Here is an 18,824-nt window from a genome sequence, read left to right as displayed (position 1 = left end):
CATCTGTATGTCGCACCGTCGCGGCTGTTCTCTTGCGTCGCCGTCGTCCCCTTCTTTCTCTTCTTAAAGTACGCGCAGAGTTCCGTAGAAAAAAAAACACAAGCGACAGGCAGACAGAAGTGGTTAGGTCGCAGGTTAGGACAGTCCGCTGTTTGCTGGCAGTAAGCTGCTGGCCGGTGTCGAATGCTGCAGATGCAGATCGGCAGCCTTACGCTGAGCACTGTGCAGTGCAGAAGGAAGGATGTACACATGTATATGTAACTTACATAGTGTGTGAGGCGAACGACGAAATATGCCGACCCGATCTCAAGGCGGTTGCTCTAGTCGTTATTACCAATATTGTCAGTTGATCACTGCGATGTCGCCGATAATAATAATAATCTTAATAGGGCCCGATAATAGTAATGTCAACTCGTGGAATTGTCATGTGCAATGATATTGAATACCTTTCCACATATATGATCATAAAGGACATAACTGGTCGTTAAATGATCCGGCACTTTCTTGCTGCCCATGAAAGAAACCAGATGAAACTTTAACGTGCGCGGTAGTGCAAGTCGTTTGCTGAGAGCGTTGTTAACATTTAATGTATGTGCATACAATCTACTTTTGAGACAAAGGCCGTTACCTATCCGTTTGTAGTAAACCAGTGCGATGCCGATGGCCGTTGTTGTTATACAAGTAGGACTCATTTGAGTGCGAGCAAGAGCTGCTTCTCAGCGGCGGTGGCGTATGTACATGTGTGTGCGTGTCTAATCTTGTAGGACTTGTATTCGTGCTCGGTGAAATTATCAGCGACGACAGCGGCAACGAGCAGATGACGAATGGTGCCAAATAAGATTATAGAGCGTTTGCTCGCGTGTGCCTCTTGTGCTTGGGTGAACTGGCCTGCTTTACAGCAGCGACAACAACAACGACGACGACAACAACTTTCGCTGTGAAGAGGGCGTTACAGAGCGAGCCCCCATAGATAGTTGCAGGCCGAGCGACCCTTTCGTGAGAATGTGCCTGTCGGCCTCAGTGAGTGTTCAGTCTATATATTTTAGGTGATGCTTACATACGCTTTACGTATGCATACAGATGATCATACTAGGGGTGCATCACAGGATGTGCAATTGTTTTAGTACTACTATCAAAATGGTAATAACAGAGTGCTATTTCGGCCGTGATTGCATCGCGTTTGTCGATGCGTATTTCGAAATAATGCTGTTAGGTATAAAAATGGTGATGATAAAAGCGATAATGATCGTAATAATTGTGAAGAAAATCCGCTATCGACGAAAGAACAAAAGTAGCGCCTCTCTACCTAATGCCGGATAACGCCATGTTCGGGATACGCCAATCGTTTCCTATCGTCTTAAACTAGTCTCGGATTCGCTGCGAGTCGAAATCGTCGATTTAGCTAAATGGCATTGACCTATCGATCCCACTGGTTACTTATTTAACCACAGTCGGCTCTGTACTAAGCTTCTGATGTTTGTTCTGAGAATTAAGGAAGTTATGAATATAGGGCGATTAACTCTAACGGAATACTATGCTTTGTCTGGACATTCGGATACAAACTTAATGTGTATACCTCAGTTGTAATCACTCTGCTCAATACGATCAGCTTTTAAATATCAGTCGCCAATCGCGAAATAAGCCGCGTAGTTTTCTTAACCTTACAAAATTCGACAAAACCTTACAAAATTGAGTTACTTAGCCCCTCGCTGTGGTTTCTCAAAAGCCTCGTCCGAATCAAGCACAGACCTGCCACTGTAGGCGTATCAGCTAGTCCAATACCGCTGTGATATTTTTAACCGGTACATTTACTACCATCATCGCTTTTGTCTGGGGGGTCTTTGTGGGTAGACGTAGAGATAATTAGATATCTAAGATTCCGCCAAGCGTTTCTACTCTGTTGGAGTACTTTTTTTCTATCTGTGTCAATCTACGGTACACTTGCCATGGAGCTTGATTTTGATGAGAACTACTGTTTCGTTCTCGGCGATATTCTCGGCACTGTTTACGGTTCGTCAGTGCGCGTCTTCTGCCTTATTAGCCAAACGGACGTCAACTAGAGCTACAACCGTGCACTGTCCCGTAACTTGGTCTCCTATCGTAGCCTCTGTTCTTCGTCGTTGTAGCACGCGCGCTCACACTCTGACCTGATTGTGCCCATCAGGCAACCTTGCAAGGCTTAACTATCGACTACACATCACTATCTTACCCATTTGATATATTCAAGTTCCGAATATTTTGGTACCAATGAAAAAGAGGGACTGAGAACTTGACCAATCGAAAAATGTCGTTGCTGCCACCACGATCAGTTTCCGACTAGTATGACTGATGTGATGATTAGTACATAATAAATCTGTCTGCGTATTCATACTTGCAATCTATGCAGCTTTAATAAATCCATTTTCATATCTGTCTCAGCTAGCTTAGCACCCTTCTCGAGAACCACGCACGATCTATGTACGCCATGATATCTTGTCACAACAAAAAATTCACTGCTACAAATGAATCACTCAACTTTTTATTGATAGAGCAATTCTGCAAAATCACAGTATCAGCACTGGGCACCCTCACCTGCTGTCTGTACATTTTCTTCCTAAACCTAAAGCCAACGCGAGAACATCAGCACCTGTGGCTCACGAATGAGTAAAAGCCCAGCTAACAGATAGCTTTGCCCACCTTCCTTTTGCAGTGTACTATTATCACCTGTGAATATATTGTATATCGATATGTTATGATAGATCAGTCGTTGTTAGTTGTCATGGTACGTTCATGATTTACTAACACATTGTCGCGTTGATTACGCCGCTCCATCGCTTGCTTCTTCTCTGCCTGCTCCGGTCCAAAACAAAACTGGGAATCTCGATGCAAATCCATGCCGTTCGATGCCGATTCCGCGTTTACTGTCACCACTACCGGATTCACATAAACGCCTTCCCCGACAACCGTGCCATTGCTGACTCACCGTTACGTTCATCCAAATCTCACTTTCATATCTTCCAACCCATCCACCATAACCACTGTGTTACCCAACAACAACAACAATAATACCTATACAACTATAATCTTCACTGAAAACCATCACAATATCGTTAACACCGAAATCATCTCATCATTGTTGCTATATCGTTGTATCGAACCGTTCCACGCCACCTTATTCGCCTCGAAATCATCATGAATGTTCGACCTGCAGCCTACTGTGCTCAACCTCTCAATTGCAAGTCCGGCTACGAGCTCCTCATCGCACCGCAAGTTCATCAAGGTAACAACAACAACAACAACAACAACAACTATATTATGTCAGAGAACAGTGATGACATAATGCAATGTATGACCACCTTGAAACAAACCCTTGGCAATATCGACCATCGAATACGGCAACCATCCCTCCTATTTACTCACGTATTTTTCCCCGCATATTTCTCTGTTTGTCCTTGCTCGCTCCGAATCATACACTGTACTAGTAGCACTATTTACGCTTCGTTTGGTTTTTTTTTTTTAATCCGATACATCGTGTCGTCATAGCTTCGTTCTGCCATGACTCTGCTCGTCCGTCTGTTGGCTTTCGCAGCTGCTCGTCAGTAGTATCAATAATGGTTCGCTGTGCCCATTTGGCGTAAAAATTGCTATTCATCCGCACTGGCTCCATATATTGATATATAATTCGCCCTCGAACACCTTCGGGTGGGAAAGGTATCTTCTGCTGCGCCGACCTTGATCTCCGACTAATCGGGTGATGTACCTGCAAAATGCTGCCGTTACTGTCACCCCACCCATCTGTTTGTCCACGTATTTACGAGTCGAAAGAGGCAGACTCCCCGAATATTCGGAGGCAGTGAGTGACTAATTATTTTACAGTGCTCATTGATGTCGTGGTGTATTAGGCCATTATACTGGCACCATGCGCTTATCAGGGAACGGGAAACGGTATTGTAATAGCCATCTTCTTGGAACGATGCCATTCATTCAGCGGCATCATCCAGTTGCTTTAACCCGACCTTTTACATCATCTGCAGACATTACGATCACCAACGACTCTCCTTTGTCCTCTTTTCTGTCATGACCGATTTGTAAGCCGTGTCCGTGCCGTCAACATGGCCAGCGCCTGAACGCCTGCTGACTCTGTTGTAGTGTTAAAGCAGGCGTGGCCGTTCAAGGTGTATAACTAACACTACACTGCTGTTATTTAAGTTATGCTTGGGGCTAAAGCGAAATCGGTCCTAATCCCTGCTCTGCTAGTACTTCAGCAATTTAAGCTACGTGCACGTTCACGTACGGTGAATGAGTATGCTCAGTGGGCGTTCTAGTCGTTGTCTGAATGGCCCCTCTTGGCCACACAAAGAAAGTAAATGGGAAAATAGGATGTTAACGAGAGGCCGACTTGTTCTCTGGGCAACGGCTTTTAACACACACAGCTGGCCGTGGAAACCTCAAAATACGCCCATTCCGAAAGAGTTGTCCTTCTGGGAAGGTTAACAAAGCATATCTTTTTCAGCTTCTACTCAAGTGAGACATGAGTAGCTCTTCGAAACTTTGGTAGTCGCTTTCCGCAAAGACATTTTCCTCATGTACTGACGTTACGTCAGTCCCTGACCTAGTAGGCATTTTGCCCTCGAAAAAAAAATCGTTCTGAAGGGCAGATCGCTAGCCGCGTTTTTAAAACTTACCGAAACTCTCAAAGCTTTACAATATTTTCAACACACGTCGCGTTGAATGTATGCCAGCTGTAAAGGCTTCCACCGACTGCATCCGATCATCACGGCTTGCAGTGCCCTGTTCATGTATAGCCCGCCAATGAAACAACAAATCCAATCAGCCTCTTACCGAAAGCACGAATGATAATCTGAACATATCAGTTCCGTATCTTGCTCACATGTTTCAGCTATTTATGGCAAACTAAGCTTTAGCATGGAAGGTTTCGACCTGTGACGAGCGGGCCATCAAAGTGGCGCTCCGCGTGAAATAGCTGTCCTCTTAATTTCGCTAATATTCTGGGCCATCCTTGTTTGAAGATAAGGACAATATAAACATGTGTTAAATCATCGTTTATTTTTCGTCGGCTGACTGTCTAGGATTTGCCCTCGTCATATATATGACACACACACCTCAACAAATGATGAATTAGATTTTAGAATAGCTATGGGATACTATACTAGATTAATGCTAGTCACGGATTTCCTCGTTCGTGCAGCTGAATCCGTTGAAGTTCTTTTTGGTAGATTGTTCTTATTTTGCTGGGACATAGAGCGTATATGGGAGCATTGCGTCTAGAGACGGATCATATCCTTACAAAGAAGAATTGCTGAACGCGCAATGGATGCCTTTTGTATACAATGGTATTGGACATGAATTGTCTCTAGTAAGATAATTTGGAAGGGATCAATACGACAGGCTTTAAGATTCTTTAGTGTGCAATCATGCCTATTTTCTATTCTATACGTTTCTCAGCTTTAAAATTACTTAATGATTGCTGTAAAAAGTACAGTGGCCATGTAAACTCATTACTGTATATCTTTTCGTATAAACCAATGATTGTGTCCTTCGAATATCTCCGTAGCCGATCATCCCTCACTCATATTCCAGAGTAAATGTATTTATATTGATAAACAGCGGCAGTCAATCATGAAAAGGATATTGATATCCACTATACATGACCCCTGTTAGAATCAACTGTTTCACATCAGCGATGTAAGGCAATGCCTCTAAGCAGTGCGTCTGTTGCCACTTATACGTCCGTCCCTTTTTTTTTCCTTCATATCAAATCAGTGTGTATAAGCTGTACAAAAACCAGACAATACTTTGTTCAAGCGCATATTTAGAATCATCTGTTTGGCTGGTCTGTTCCCTTCAGCTTTAATAACACACACTTCGGATGGCGGCCGTTTTTGAGTGGATGCTTGTTCGTCTATTTTTTTTCCGGTTTCCAACAGTATCTATTAGACAACTTCTTCTCGATCCCATCAACGTCGCCTGCTTGCTTATTTTGGCAATAAAAAGGAAACACCCATGCTACTATGAGCATGCAACAAAACAAGACCTGGACTGCACTATCTTATTCGTTAAAGTCCCGTTTACCGTTCGCGGGTCTTATATCGAATACCCTTCCCCGCCACACCATCTCCAACTTCGCCCCTTTACTATCAACCTGAAGCTGACAGCATGCGATTTTCGATCCATCTGAAATGGTGCGCTGAGTCTTGCCCTGTCCACAAACGTCATAGTCACTGTCAGATGTACAGGCAAGAGTCCTGTTCCATCTAACGTGCTGTCTATGTTTGCACGGGCGTCCTTGGCCAACCCTGGCTCGCCTCTTTCCGCAGGTCTATACAACGGCCGGTTCATCGCGCGCCTGGGCCCGAACGCCCAGTCCTGTCAAGTCGTTCTGCACACCTCTCGGCACACCCGACTGTGAGTATCCAAATATCCTCCTACGTAACCAAGGTAGTTTGTTATTTGTCACTGTATTTCTCTATTGTCTGTAGCGGCACCGTCAGTCTGTTGTTCTACGGATGTGAGTATCTATGTACGTGCCATGTTTTTACACACGGAACCGCAGCGACAATCGCATGCAGAAATCATCCGTAAACGACGAGTAAGACCGAGTATGAACGAAAGCGAAACAGCAGTTTACACAAGCCTTTAACGAGCATCTTATGTTTCCTCTGATACGAAAATGTTTCGCATCCAGATACGTCGCACACGTTCACAGAATAATTGTGCTTGGATCGCGGTTAGACGTGTGAAATAAGGTATGGAAATGTCGACTTGAATGAAGATTTGCCTGAAAACATATCAGGAAAAGAGAAAGAGGGCCTCTGGACGTTAGGATTCATGTCCAGTATGTGGATGTGGTGTCCTACGTGGAGGAAGAGGTCAGCACGCTGAAATCGTAGTTTGAAACTATTTATTTCTTTTGAATACATCTAGTTGGTACTAAAACAAGATGTTTTGCTGAGTTGGTTAACTATAAACAAAGTGAGGTCATCATGCATCAGTGGATTGTTTATAGAATTTATTGAAACAGAATTTCTATTTCAGCTAATGTGTTTTACTTACATACCGATACTTATTAATGTTAAGTACAACAAAGCACCTGTTGTCAACGGCTAGATCTACTCCGAATGTTATCAGTTTGTCTATATTTGTTTCGTAAGACGTCCGTTCGATCTACTCACAGGTAAATTCAAGCGTGAGAGCTGGTATTGTTTAGACGGGAGGATACTTTGCCGACCGGCGTTGCTTTCTACCTTATTAGAAGAAGAGATACGATGAAGCCTTGTGTTGTCACAGTGCCCCTGTAATTTAAGTTCGACGCGATTGCGCATATAAACGCTATAAGCCACTACAATGAAATACTTTAAATTTAGAGGTCGTAGCATTAATGTACTTCAACGTTGACCTTGGTCCCGTGGTGATGCGTCTTCGTTGTTAGTTTCATGTTCAAGCTAAATGCCTCGAATTTTACGTCCAGTGTCGCCGTCAGGGATTGTATAAATCTGTATGTGCCTGTAGGAGAACTTCCGTTAGAATTAGATTTACTAACTAAGCATCTGCACTGCACGGTTGGTCAACAAGCGTCCCAGAACATAATGGCAGGAGGTGCCTGCTAGTGCTTGGTCATGCCATTAAAGCGTTGTTAATGATTCCCATTAAGTATTTCCATTAGCGTATCTAAATCCAATCGATTACTGAAGGAAAATTATCTATAAGTTGGAGATGTAGTTCTAACAATGGACGTTTGTCCCCCTTATCTAGCATGAAGAAGATATCGGGCTTGACATTAATTCAATGGCAATAGTTATTTTGCCTCGTTATTAGCAAGTTACTATATCTCTAGATTCGGTAAGTTACTTGATTGACTGGCTATTCAATAGAAGATGGTAATCTATTATTATTCATATTGAACTTTTTTGTGCAGACTAATTTTGTTCTGTTCTAGACATATGTTGGTGTTTTCATTATCAGCGGATTGCTTAACAATGGTAGCTCCTTTGCGTAATCGTTATGGCTATGAAGACATAACAGACAGGCAATTTTTGCTTAAACTTCAGAAAGCAATTATTCTTTATTAAATAAAGTTAAACATAAACGACAGCTGAAGGCTTTGGAAGACAACGGTGCCTTAAGAATTACGGAGGATTTTGCCATAGGCTTAGAAAGAGCTAGAACTCAATGAACCGAGCGTTGGGGTATTTGTAATTGACACAGCTGTGATTAGCCAAGTTCAGAGGGCCAACATTGGTCAACTAACTACAAACTTAAACTAAACTTTTCAAAACCATTTTACAGTTGAAAAACTTGAAGATTAGCAATGCAATTTGATTATAATGGACGGATCGCGGCTCGTTTAGCATTGGTGCTCCGTGTTTATCGGGTATACCATTTGTTTGTATGTTCAGAAACCTGATTGACCTGGACGACTGGTATTGACGAAAGCAGAATGACTGGAATACGTATATTGCGATGTGCTGGGGTAGCATCATTTCGTGCAGAGAGGCACAAGTAATTCAATCTATTTTTAAGACAGACTACGTCTATTATTGCAGAACATTGGCTAGCAATTTTGTATTGACAGTTTACAGTAAATGTCAACCATGAACGAAACCGTCTCAGGCAAATAAGTGGGTAGCTAAAACATCATGTTGTGGTTCATTTCTAAATAAATGTGAACGTTTTCAAACAAATGTTAGAAATAGAAGTGGATCGTTGTGTCACAGGCTGCGTTACCCAAGGAAATGGCATCATCTATAAAGCTTGCCGAGGTTTTTTGGATCAGAACTTAGATGCAAAAGTTCAGCATAGAACCTAGCTAAAAAGGAAAGAAAATATTAAAATGATCAATTGAGGAAGTCTCAGTCGATGTATATCATACAGCCTTTCTTGCACACATCTTACTAACCGGCTATATATACCCTATGACTGGCAGTCGCATCCTGATAAAGATCAATGGCAGCTTTTTCTCCGCGCGCGAGCTTTGCTATCTTTCTAGTGGGCGCGCATAGGCTTCCTTCCTTTGCGTTAATAAATCGCAAGCAATTTCCTCTGTATAAGAATCACCTTAAAGATAGGCGACCAGATGTGCGACCAACCTAGCCTGCCTACTCTTTTTATAGTTGGCATTGGATTTGCTTGTAAAAAAAGAGTATTTGCCCCATAGCAGCGGAGAGGTAGTTTGTTGTACTACCTATACCGCTTTCAAATAGGACGTATGGTAACAGGTAGAAATGCTGCCAGCGAAGCGCCACGAGCGAATGTGGCGTTCGTCTTTCGAAGGCTGCGGTGCCGTTAGTGATGACTGTTTATAACCTAAATGCTCGCTTTTGGATACTCTAATAAAAAACAGTCCGCTACTATCCCTTAGGTTCTAAAACCAATTGAAATCAACTAAAAGTTCTTGGTGCGGAGGTGGTTAACGAGGTCACTATCAAGTGATAGCTTCTGTCACTTTCATTTTCCTCCGCACAAAAGAAAAGCTGTTTCAACGGCATTTGTGATTCGGCTGTCTAATCAGAATTTGGAGGCAAAATTTTTCTCCAATAACGTACTACGTGTCACGCATGTCACACTTCTAGCTTGTTCACGTAGACGTATAACGTGTGAAGTGAGCGAATGTGTTTCATCAAAATGTTCTATCAACAATTTTAGCTGAACAAAGATGTGACAATGCTGATCGATGTTGCTTGGACCGTTTCTGCTCGTTTTTCCTATATCCAGCAGAGACTCCCAAGGTAACCGGCGACCAATATTTTTACGTATTTATCCTTTACGTACGTATATCAAAACTACCAACTTCCTAAGTAGTAGTAGTAGTAGTATTTGGAAGTAAGTAAAACACAAAAATTCACTTGTAGCAACAATTTTTTCCATATAATATCATGCTTGGTTTGTTGCTATTCATCGACTGCTTGTTGTGAGCTTTCTGAAAACCATAGTCGATCAGACTGCTATTGCTCAGATTAATTTTGACTCCAGTTATCACAGGAACAAGTATAGCCTGAGTACGCAAACACCAACTGTGGGATAGCAATGTATTTTATTTGGGCTTTATTTATCAGTAATATTTAAAATAAATTTATGCTGTACGCATCTCAAACCTAAGTAATCTTTTGAAAAAAGTCAAAATTCTATGGGAATGTCACATTACAATACAAATGTCTCCTTTAATGCCGAAATTCGAGTTTTCAATTGCGCGCAGACTTTTTGTTTTCCCGTTAGGGACAATGACCTCACGGAAGGATCGAAACATCGAACCTATACAGAAGGGTTTGGGGCGTAATGGGTCAAAACTTGTGCAAAGGTTGGGGTAACTTTATACGGCATTTTTGCAGTAGATTCTCTGTGCGGGCTGCCTCTCAAGCACGACACTATACTGGGGTAGTTTTTTCGAACTGCACATTACCAGGTAAGCTGCTGGTTTTTTCACAGCTTGATTTCACATGGCGGAAAGCGTCACAGGTTGGTTTCTTCCAATGGCTTTGCGTACATTTTGTGTTTCTCGCAGTGCGATTTTGTACTGGATAATTCCCCCGTGAGACTGAACTGTAACTTCTCGTGTGTTGTATAGATACTCATATTTTTCGTAAATGTTGTAAAATCAACGGTGTCGACCTTTGAGATACCGCTGCATAACTCTGTTCCAATACTAAGTAAACAATCGTTAATAATGTTTGACTCTAAGTATAGTCTATTTTCTATTATATTTTGCCAATGTTAGAAATGAAAAAGTGAAGTATATACTTGACTTTTCGCCTCGGTATTATTTTAGTTGGCCTCATGCGTCACATGAGTCCCCCTGTTCTTTGGATATGGGATTAGTGGACGTGCCTTCATTGACATATAATCCTTAGAGTAATGCCATCAAATCAGAATTTCTCTGTGGCAATATTTGCGGCAGTCCTAGATTCAAAAGGTGTTTAGTTGTTGTTATTAGTTCAGCTTTTTGAATCACATAAAATATGACCTTTCATGAGACTTTTAAAAGGTTAACCGTGTTTTCGGTCATCGGGACTAGCATCTTTCAAAAATCTCTCTAAAAGTCTGACTCCCAACCAATGGACAGAAAAAATGCGACGTCCAAGCGTGGAAAGGACTCAACTCTTATTTTACTTCAGGGACTACTGCTAAGTGTTTCCTACCGCGTTAACCCCATAGTAGCATAGAGTGCTATATTAAGCAGAAAAGCTATCCAGCGGAGTTTGGTTATACTTACTTTGACAGATTATGTGCAAGATTTGCGATCCAGTTTCTCTTAAACATAATGTACATAATGAATTTGAGGTCAAAGGCGCGGGCCAGCAAATAGGACTATTAACGAAATTAAATTCAATAAAATAATTCGGGCAAATGTTGATTCTCCATATTCGAACGAACCGTACGGACAATGCCGTCTGACGCGTTCTGCATTGAACTCGTGTCAACAAGCCGTATGTATTTGCCTGTTTAGTGTATGTGTGCACGTATTCCGCTCCGCGCTCGAGCTCTCTTTGTTTCTATGGTACGTTTCTATTGTCTCCCGATGGCTAGGTAGTTTAGAGGCAGGTAGTTTAGGAGGTAAATGCCACCGCCTGCTCTTTTGTCTTCACAACTCTAAACTTGAGACAATCATAGTTGAAAAATTGATTTTCCTATTATCGCATTTTATCAAAGCAATGTATTTCTCTTACCCAAAACACTCTAAATTTTGTCCAGTTTCGGATTTTTTCCTCGGAGGAACTCTGTTTCTTACTGCTGCTGCTGCTGCTGCTGCTGCTACACGTTCTGGTCATAGTGGGCTTTCAAGGCAGCCATAGGGGCGTGAAACCGAAGGGACAACCTGCACCGAGCTACGCTTTTCTTCGGCCTCGACAAACGCCTAACAGAACATCGCGGTTTTCCAAATGAATGAGATGTTATAGTGTAAAGCGTTGGGCTATGTCCTAGAAGAGAAAAAGGCTGTGATTACCTGAGGTGAAAGAAGTGTGCGAAACACCGCGGTGAACTTTGGCAATAAGAATTCTTGACAGTATGTACGTAGATCCGTTCATTGGCCCTGCCCCGTTCGCCTGTTATCTTAGAATATTTTTGGTACGGTTAGCTAGTATCATCGTAGTATCATTAATTGGTAAACAATCGGGGTAGGCAAATGGAAAGCGAACTCGCAAATGAAGGTAGTATGATAATGATCACCTACAGGTCAGCTTGGTTAATTATCAACCGTCGTTCTCACTCTAGGCAGAAAAGATCAACAAAGCAGTCATTTTTTTTAAAGGAAGTTCTGTGAGAATTAGATACGTGGTGACGAAGACACAAAGACCAATACTAGCACGGATACGCCAAAACAATACATCAAAATCACAATGAAATATCAAGGGTACTGCATTCTATAGGGTTGAAGTCAACGAAATCTTCAGATGAGGACAACCTAAGGCCTCGGCAAGCCAACCTTCTGAAAAAAGCCAGAGTAAAATGGCCGACGAGATGATATAGTTTCAGGTCAAAAAAATTTTAATTGCTATCGATAACAGCAGTGAAGATACAATACAACCAGCCGAAAACTTAATAAAGTAAAATGATCAAAAATGAGATTGCTTGGTTCTCATTGGTTAATATACGGCGTTGAGTCGGTACGAAAGAAAAATTATGATTACTAAGTAAAAAAAAAACTATGGTTGCTATTATACTTCGGGCTGTAATGAAATGTACAAACAACCTTTAATGAAGCAACTTTGCCGTACCGTACAATAGATAAATGAAAAAAGTTCTATAACAGAAGAGCTGAAAACTATTGCTTGTCGTCAGCTGTAGTCTCAAGTATATATATATATATATATATATATATATATATATATATATATATACTTTAACGGCGTAAGAACCAACAGCTGTTTATTGTATACATTTTTGACCGTAACACTCGGCCATCGTTACCAGCCATGCTGCGTTTGCACAGCGTTCCCGTGCGGTTGGTACTCTGCAATTTGTTCCGCCCTTGTTTCAACGCCTCCCGGCTGACCATTTCTTCATACTTCATTTCAGATCTCCATCTATGATTTTTCCGGAGTTTTTACACTCCGAATCCGGTAATTACATACATAATTACACTATACGGCCGTGTTCCACACGGCTGGCCTCCCCACTCCCAACGACACTGGTCGCTTGCGACCCGCTCCTCCCTTTGCGTCTCTTGCTTTGGTATTATGTGGACTAAAATTTGAAGCCTCTACTACCGGTGCTCCGTAAATCGCTTGTCTATTGAAGCGATTTGTCCAGTGACTTTCACAATCGCAACGTCGTCTTCAAAGAGCAAACGTCGCTCGACGGTAGGTAGCGGGAGATACGCAAATTGTTGAAACGAAAAGCGGATTAATGTCTGTCCATTAGCTTTGATACTTAGATACTGATTTTTATTTATGTCCACTCATCGTTGGTCACAGCCACGTTGAAATAACAAGCGCACAAAACCTCGAATAGCATGAAGCGGGCAAACAACAATAGATACTAATTTATACCACATGTAATTTGGTTCCCTGCAGTTCTGTTGTTTTGTTCCCTTTGAGTTTATAAGAACTGTCCTCCCTGGGTATTCCCACCAAACAGGACGCACTCGAAAAACAGCATGTATAATTGTTGTTTTTCCCACGCGTAACGGTCCCAAACGCTTGAGGCTTTTCGTATGAAACGTTGCATAGATACCTGAAGACTCGTAAAGAATCGTGGATGTAACTGCTTGTAGGTATGAAATATTTGCGTATGTTTTTCTTTCCGAATAGCTAGCAACTATGTCTCTCAAATTCGATTGAAAGAAGAGATTACACAGTTTAGTATCTTACACAGGACATGATCGACGACGAGCTGCATCGAAATAGAGCTCAAGATGGCCAGAAAGTTTACGGCTGCACTGGTCCGCAGATTTGCTAGCATTGAATCAAGAAGAGACATATGTGACATACTACATAGGTACAGTCAGTTAAAGATATGAAGTGAACCTCAATAAAGTACAAATAGAAAAAAATGAGCTTTACAATCTGTAAAAGGCCCAGACTGACACAAGGGTAGGCGATGTCTACGTCTTCAATGGAATTAGAAAGGAATTGTGTATTATAAGTTTTTGTCATCTTGTAAAGTAATTGATCAGGTAAAGATTAGAAGAACTTGGATGGGGAATTTTAATGCATTCGTTATAAAGGCTGGATCAGGCATCATCAGGTTATCACTCGTTTCAGCCTATCCAGGACTCTTTTAATTTAGCTTCAACAAGGAAGCTCAAAAATCACTTGTCATAAATCGTTGCCCAGAAGCCATGAAAGTTCTACAATGATGGGATTGTACTATTAGCAGAAAGATGGCGGAAAATCATCGATCAAAGCGGCGCACATTTAATGTAGTAATTTTATTTTTGTATCGTAAAGAGCAGTTGTCTTAATTTTGGCTTAAAAACGATTAATCAAGACTTCTTTAACTACCCAATATAATATATACTGGCTTAGTAATCTCAATGATAGTTCTGACGGTTTGGATATACTGGGATCTATCAAAAGCCATACTAATAGCGTATTGTACTCCAGTTATGATTTATCAAGAGACTGCAGATCAATATTTTTACATACATCCATGGTTGCCTATAATTTCACTACTCTAATGAGTAGCAAGCATGTAACTAGACGCACACCAACGAAAATGCTACAAGCCAAGGAGCATATCTAGCATGAGAAAAATGCGGCTTCTATTGCAATAGATCTTCTAATACCATTTTGCATTTGATACACCCACGTTTGCTTTGCTACTGTTATACATATGTACAGATACATAAATTGCGTGCACCCGTGCTCACATAGAGAAAAAAGAGAGAGTTTATTCGGTAGCGAAGCTGAAGTTCACAGACAAACGGGTTTACGACATTGGTAAGGGAGGATCATTTCAAGAGCTAGTTGCCTCTCCTTGTTTTCTTCAATTTGCGGTATTGAAACGATGGCGTTAGAGGACATTATTTTTATCGACTTTTTACGCCGTGATCGTTATGTTTTTATCCTGGCTGACAGCGTCCCGCCAAGGCGGTGGTATGGTATGCTACGGCCCCGCTTCCCTCGACTGTGGCGTTTAGTGAACCAGGCACCTCGAGAAGAGGTTTGGCGCGCTGGGATAGAGGACAGAGCAAGGTTATGCAACTGTCGTGCTGAAAATCCTGTTGGAATCCCACGTGGGGTTCCATGAGCGCTGGCGATGGCGCTTTGAAGTAGGTGTTAGTCTCTTCAGCTCGCGCAATATAGAGGGAAAACGTAGCAACGGAATACCGAGTGATTAAGTAGATTTGCATACAATTTTTTCGAGCGCGAGGCAGTCCTAGTAGCTCAAGGCTGTTAGTGCAATGTCTTACTTGCAATGCATCCTTTATTTTCTGCATGAGCAGAGTAGTTGTATAATATGAATGGAATCAATTGGCACGTGGATAAGGTTCGCAGTAGAGGACAGGTAGTGACGCCAGCAGCAGCCGCGATAGTCAGATTGCGGCTGCATTCGAAGTAATATCAAACATATCCCGAACCATGACCCAAGCTGATAAAAAAAAAACATTGCGACTACAAATAGTAACGTTTATGCCAACCTGTGAGTTTTGTTTTAGAATCTAGGGGAAGAAATAGGCATTTGTATTATACATGGACTGTATATTAACTGCCAATGTCTAAACCAATCTCAGTCGTTGTACAATGGACATAATTGGCCCACGTGATTGCCAGCATCGTGTGGTGAAATGGATGTATGTAGCGACCGCCAGTACGTACATATATTACAACCTATAGGGAAGTATATATATATTTATCCTTTCCTTCTAAAATGATGAAATATCCTGAACAAAGGATAATGTGTGTTTCGATCATCGTTTTTGAGCCTTCATCTCGTCGTATGGAAAAACCTACAACGATTGAAAGTTAAAGCCATCTTCATATTCGTATGTTTGAAAATTGCTTAACGAGTGGAACTTTTGCCTGCTACTCGAGCTGCTTAATTGATTGTGCCTGTGACATGTTTTGAGTTTACCCATGAAAACTCTTTCATTTTGACTTCGTTCAATGAGGGATACGACGAGTGGATTAATTGATCCCCATAGCCTCTCCTTAATAACCGTTAGTTTCACATTATTCGTAGTATTAGAATTCGGTCGCTCATGATATCAGACTAGCAAAGTTAGAAAATTGCTTTAGGTTTACTTGTTAAGTTATAGTTAATTTTGTTCTGTCATACGGGAACTTAGTTAGCTTCATAACCCACATTGATGAGATTATTGGGGTAACGATAGAACAGTGTACAACCATTCCATTATAATATGGTCGAATCGGCTTTGTTTATTCGATTAGTAAACCCAAGATTGTGCACACCTTCTTATTTTAGCTCTGGGTGGTTCTTATGATTTGCGAATAACAGACTCAGTAAAATAAGTTTTATCTGATTCCCTTATATTGCTCTACGTCTGAAGACAAAAGAATCTTGAAAAAAAACCCTCTGATCATGCTTCATTGATCTATGGAACGCCTACCTTGGCCGCAATACGTGCTCAACTCTCTGTAAGGACAAAGGTAGCTGGTCCAAGCGCTACTATCTTTATTGCTAGTTTCATGGCTGCCGACCTAAAAAAAATTGCACCGGTTGCAACGCCGTGGCCACCGAAGGTATTTGTAGGCGTCGACGTTTTCCCCTATGTCCCATCCTTTCGTACAGTATCGATCACCTGACTGACAACGCTGGCACCTTCCCAACATAATATCCAATAATAGGTCAGCCAAGTAAAATGAGGCAGGTCAGGGTCGAATTGAAAAGGCAAGGGTTGCGTTCGCCGCTTTAATGTTAGGCGAACATTAAAGCAATGGGCAGCGATTCAGCACAACCTTTGCTCGTAACCTCTGAGGTGGCCTTTTTCCCTTTCTGCTTAGAAACGAGGATGGCTTGGGGGTCAGGTATGAACACTGGTCTTCTAAAAAAAGGAATGACGATATTGGTGGTGTTCGAATAGATTTACCCAAAGTCCGTGAGACCAAGAATCATCATTATACTGCCGGCGAGAACAGGCCGATCGGCAACGACGCTAAGCGCGTACTGGTCGAGTGCTTTTGGTGATTGTGCCATCCACCTTAGCTGGTCAGGTTTATATCGAAGGATTTTTTCGCCATGTCGTCGACCTGTGCCTTAAATCGATATCTGGTCGCAGGCTTCACTTCTCACCTCTTTCTTTGCCTAGCAGAGTGAGCCGCCATACCATTACTGCCTCCTGGATGGATGCTCTTATCCACCCAGCCTTCGCGTACCCTTGAGAGGTGTCCACTCTCCTAAGCTTCTTCTACGCCCTGGCTCCCAGCGCATACGTTTTCCTCTCTTCCTGATGCTGCTAGTCCGACAAGCAGAGCATTTTTCAGCAGTATCTTTGATGACCTTCATTCCTCTCTGATGGCCTTGCTGTAGGTTGAACACGACTATAGATGCTACAAGTACGCTAAACCACTAGGGACTGCGTTTGTCTGCTCGAATACCCTAATAATCTACCCTCTACCGAGAAAGGCTGCTAGCTATTTCGCACAGTCTAGGTAGCAGGCACTAATGGTAAGCATCGTCAGCAGCAGCAGCTACACAGCACTAACAGTCCGGTCGTCTAGGGCAGCATCTCCTAACGATGCTGCCGCTGGACAGAGCAAGCCGCAAACGGACCAGAGCTTTTTCGCTGATTCATGCGATGATGGTTGACTGATACTTTGCACATAGCAAGTTTCATCTTCGCGGCAACGGTGATGGCAGCAACAGCGATCTCTGCTTTGCTCACGTACCTTTCGCTGCCTGATCAGTGATGATACAGCTGTTCACCCAGCCTGTGTCCCAACTCATGACGACCTCTACGAGTAGCGTGACCCCGTCGATCTCCAGTCGTGACGGGCCTACGCGTTCGCGCAATTGTGATGACCAACTGCCGACCAATCCCTAACGAACGGCCATGAGACCAACCACAAAGGTACCTTCTTGTTTTTTGAATAGGGAACTTAAAAGGAGAAAACGGAATGAAAGAAAGTACGTAAAAAGTAGCATTGTGCTACTCCCTGCGCACCGACAGTTTTTGTATTCGATTAAATGTCAAGATTCTGATTGATTGGCCGACTGATTAACCTCTGTGGTGCCCTTTGTATGGCGGTATACACATGCGTAGCACTGAGCAGTGAGCAGAAGTGATAAAAGAATAGTAGCAGCGGTAGTCTAATGTGAAGCCTCGAGTTTGCTGATGTTATGGCTATCTTATCGAAAGACAGGCGAGCTGAGGACGCATATCTACTAGAGGTCCCAGATCTTCAATAGATTCAAACCGGATGACGAGCAGGAGTAATAAAATAAGGAGTACTGGGCTAGAACAAAGGACAGTCGATCAGTAGTACCGTTAGTTGTTGTTCAGTGCAGCTGCAAGCGGAGCAGCATAATCAGTTTTTACTTGTGCTACCACTGGCCTTAGACAACATCAAAAGAGCCTAGACAGAGCGATGAAGAATAACGTGTCATGACCTAACTGATGGAGCAATGCCTGGTGAACACTTGTATAGCAGAATGTGCAGGGAACTTGGGCTAAGCTAAAAACCGAGTTTTCGGCTGCTTCGGTTAGTAGTCCTGTTAACTACATTTCCTCGTCTGCTGTCTCCTTTACATTGTTTTTCTCTAGTCGAGATCAGGTCTCAATACACTCATGCCATCTTACGACTACTAGTATTGCTGATAGAGAGGCAGGTTCATAGTAAAGTGCGAGTTAGGTCAATGAACAGCTGAACGAATGGATCACAAGGCTGGGACGAGAAACGGACCTAGGCTGGATTTGGCAGCGGTAG

General features: G+C 42.4%; 1 protein-coding gene across 10 annotated transcripts in view; it reads left to right on the top strand.

Moving 5' to 3' along the window:
- LOC111263617 (uncharacterized) overlaps window positions 1-18,824 on the top strand; it is an 87,783-nt gene that overhangs the window by 2,616 nt on the left and 66,343 nt on the right. For 6 of the 10 annotated variants that reach the window (XM_086969721.1, XM_022838863.2, XM_086969720.1 and 3 more), the window contains 2 exons: window positions 3,191-3,259; window positions 6,318-6,405. In XM_086969721.1, coding sequence (XP_086825847.1) covers window positions 3,191-3,259; window positions 6,318-6,405 — 157 coding nt within the window. Of the gene's footprint in view, window positions 1-80; window positions 1,021-3,190; window positions 3,260-6,317; window positions 6,406-18,824 lie in introns of those variants that run through there. The other 4 variants (XM_086969719.1, XM_022838872.2, XM_022838871.2 and 1 more) reach the window with 3 other exon arrangements.

This window comes from Varroa jacobsoni, unplaced genomic scaffold, assembly GCF_002532875.2.
Source record: "Varroa jacobsoni isolate VJ856 unplaced genomic scaffold, vjacob_1.0 scaffold_778, whole genome shotgun sequence".
Taxonomy (NCBI): Eukaryota; Metazoa; Arthropoda; class Arachnida; order Mesostigmata; family Varroidae; genus Varroa; species Varroa jacobsoni.
Note: the sequence above shows the minus strand (reverse complement) of the source record. Positions and strands in the feature narration are given on the sequence as shown.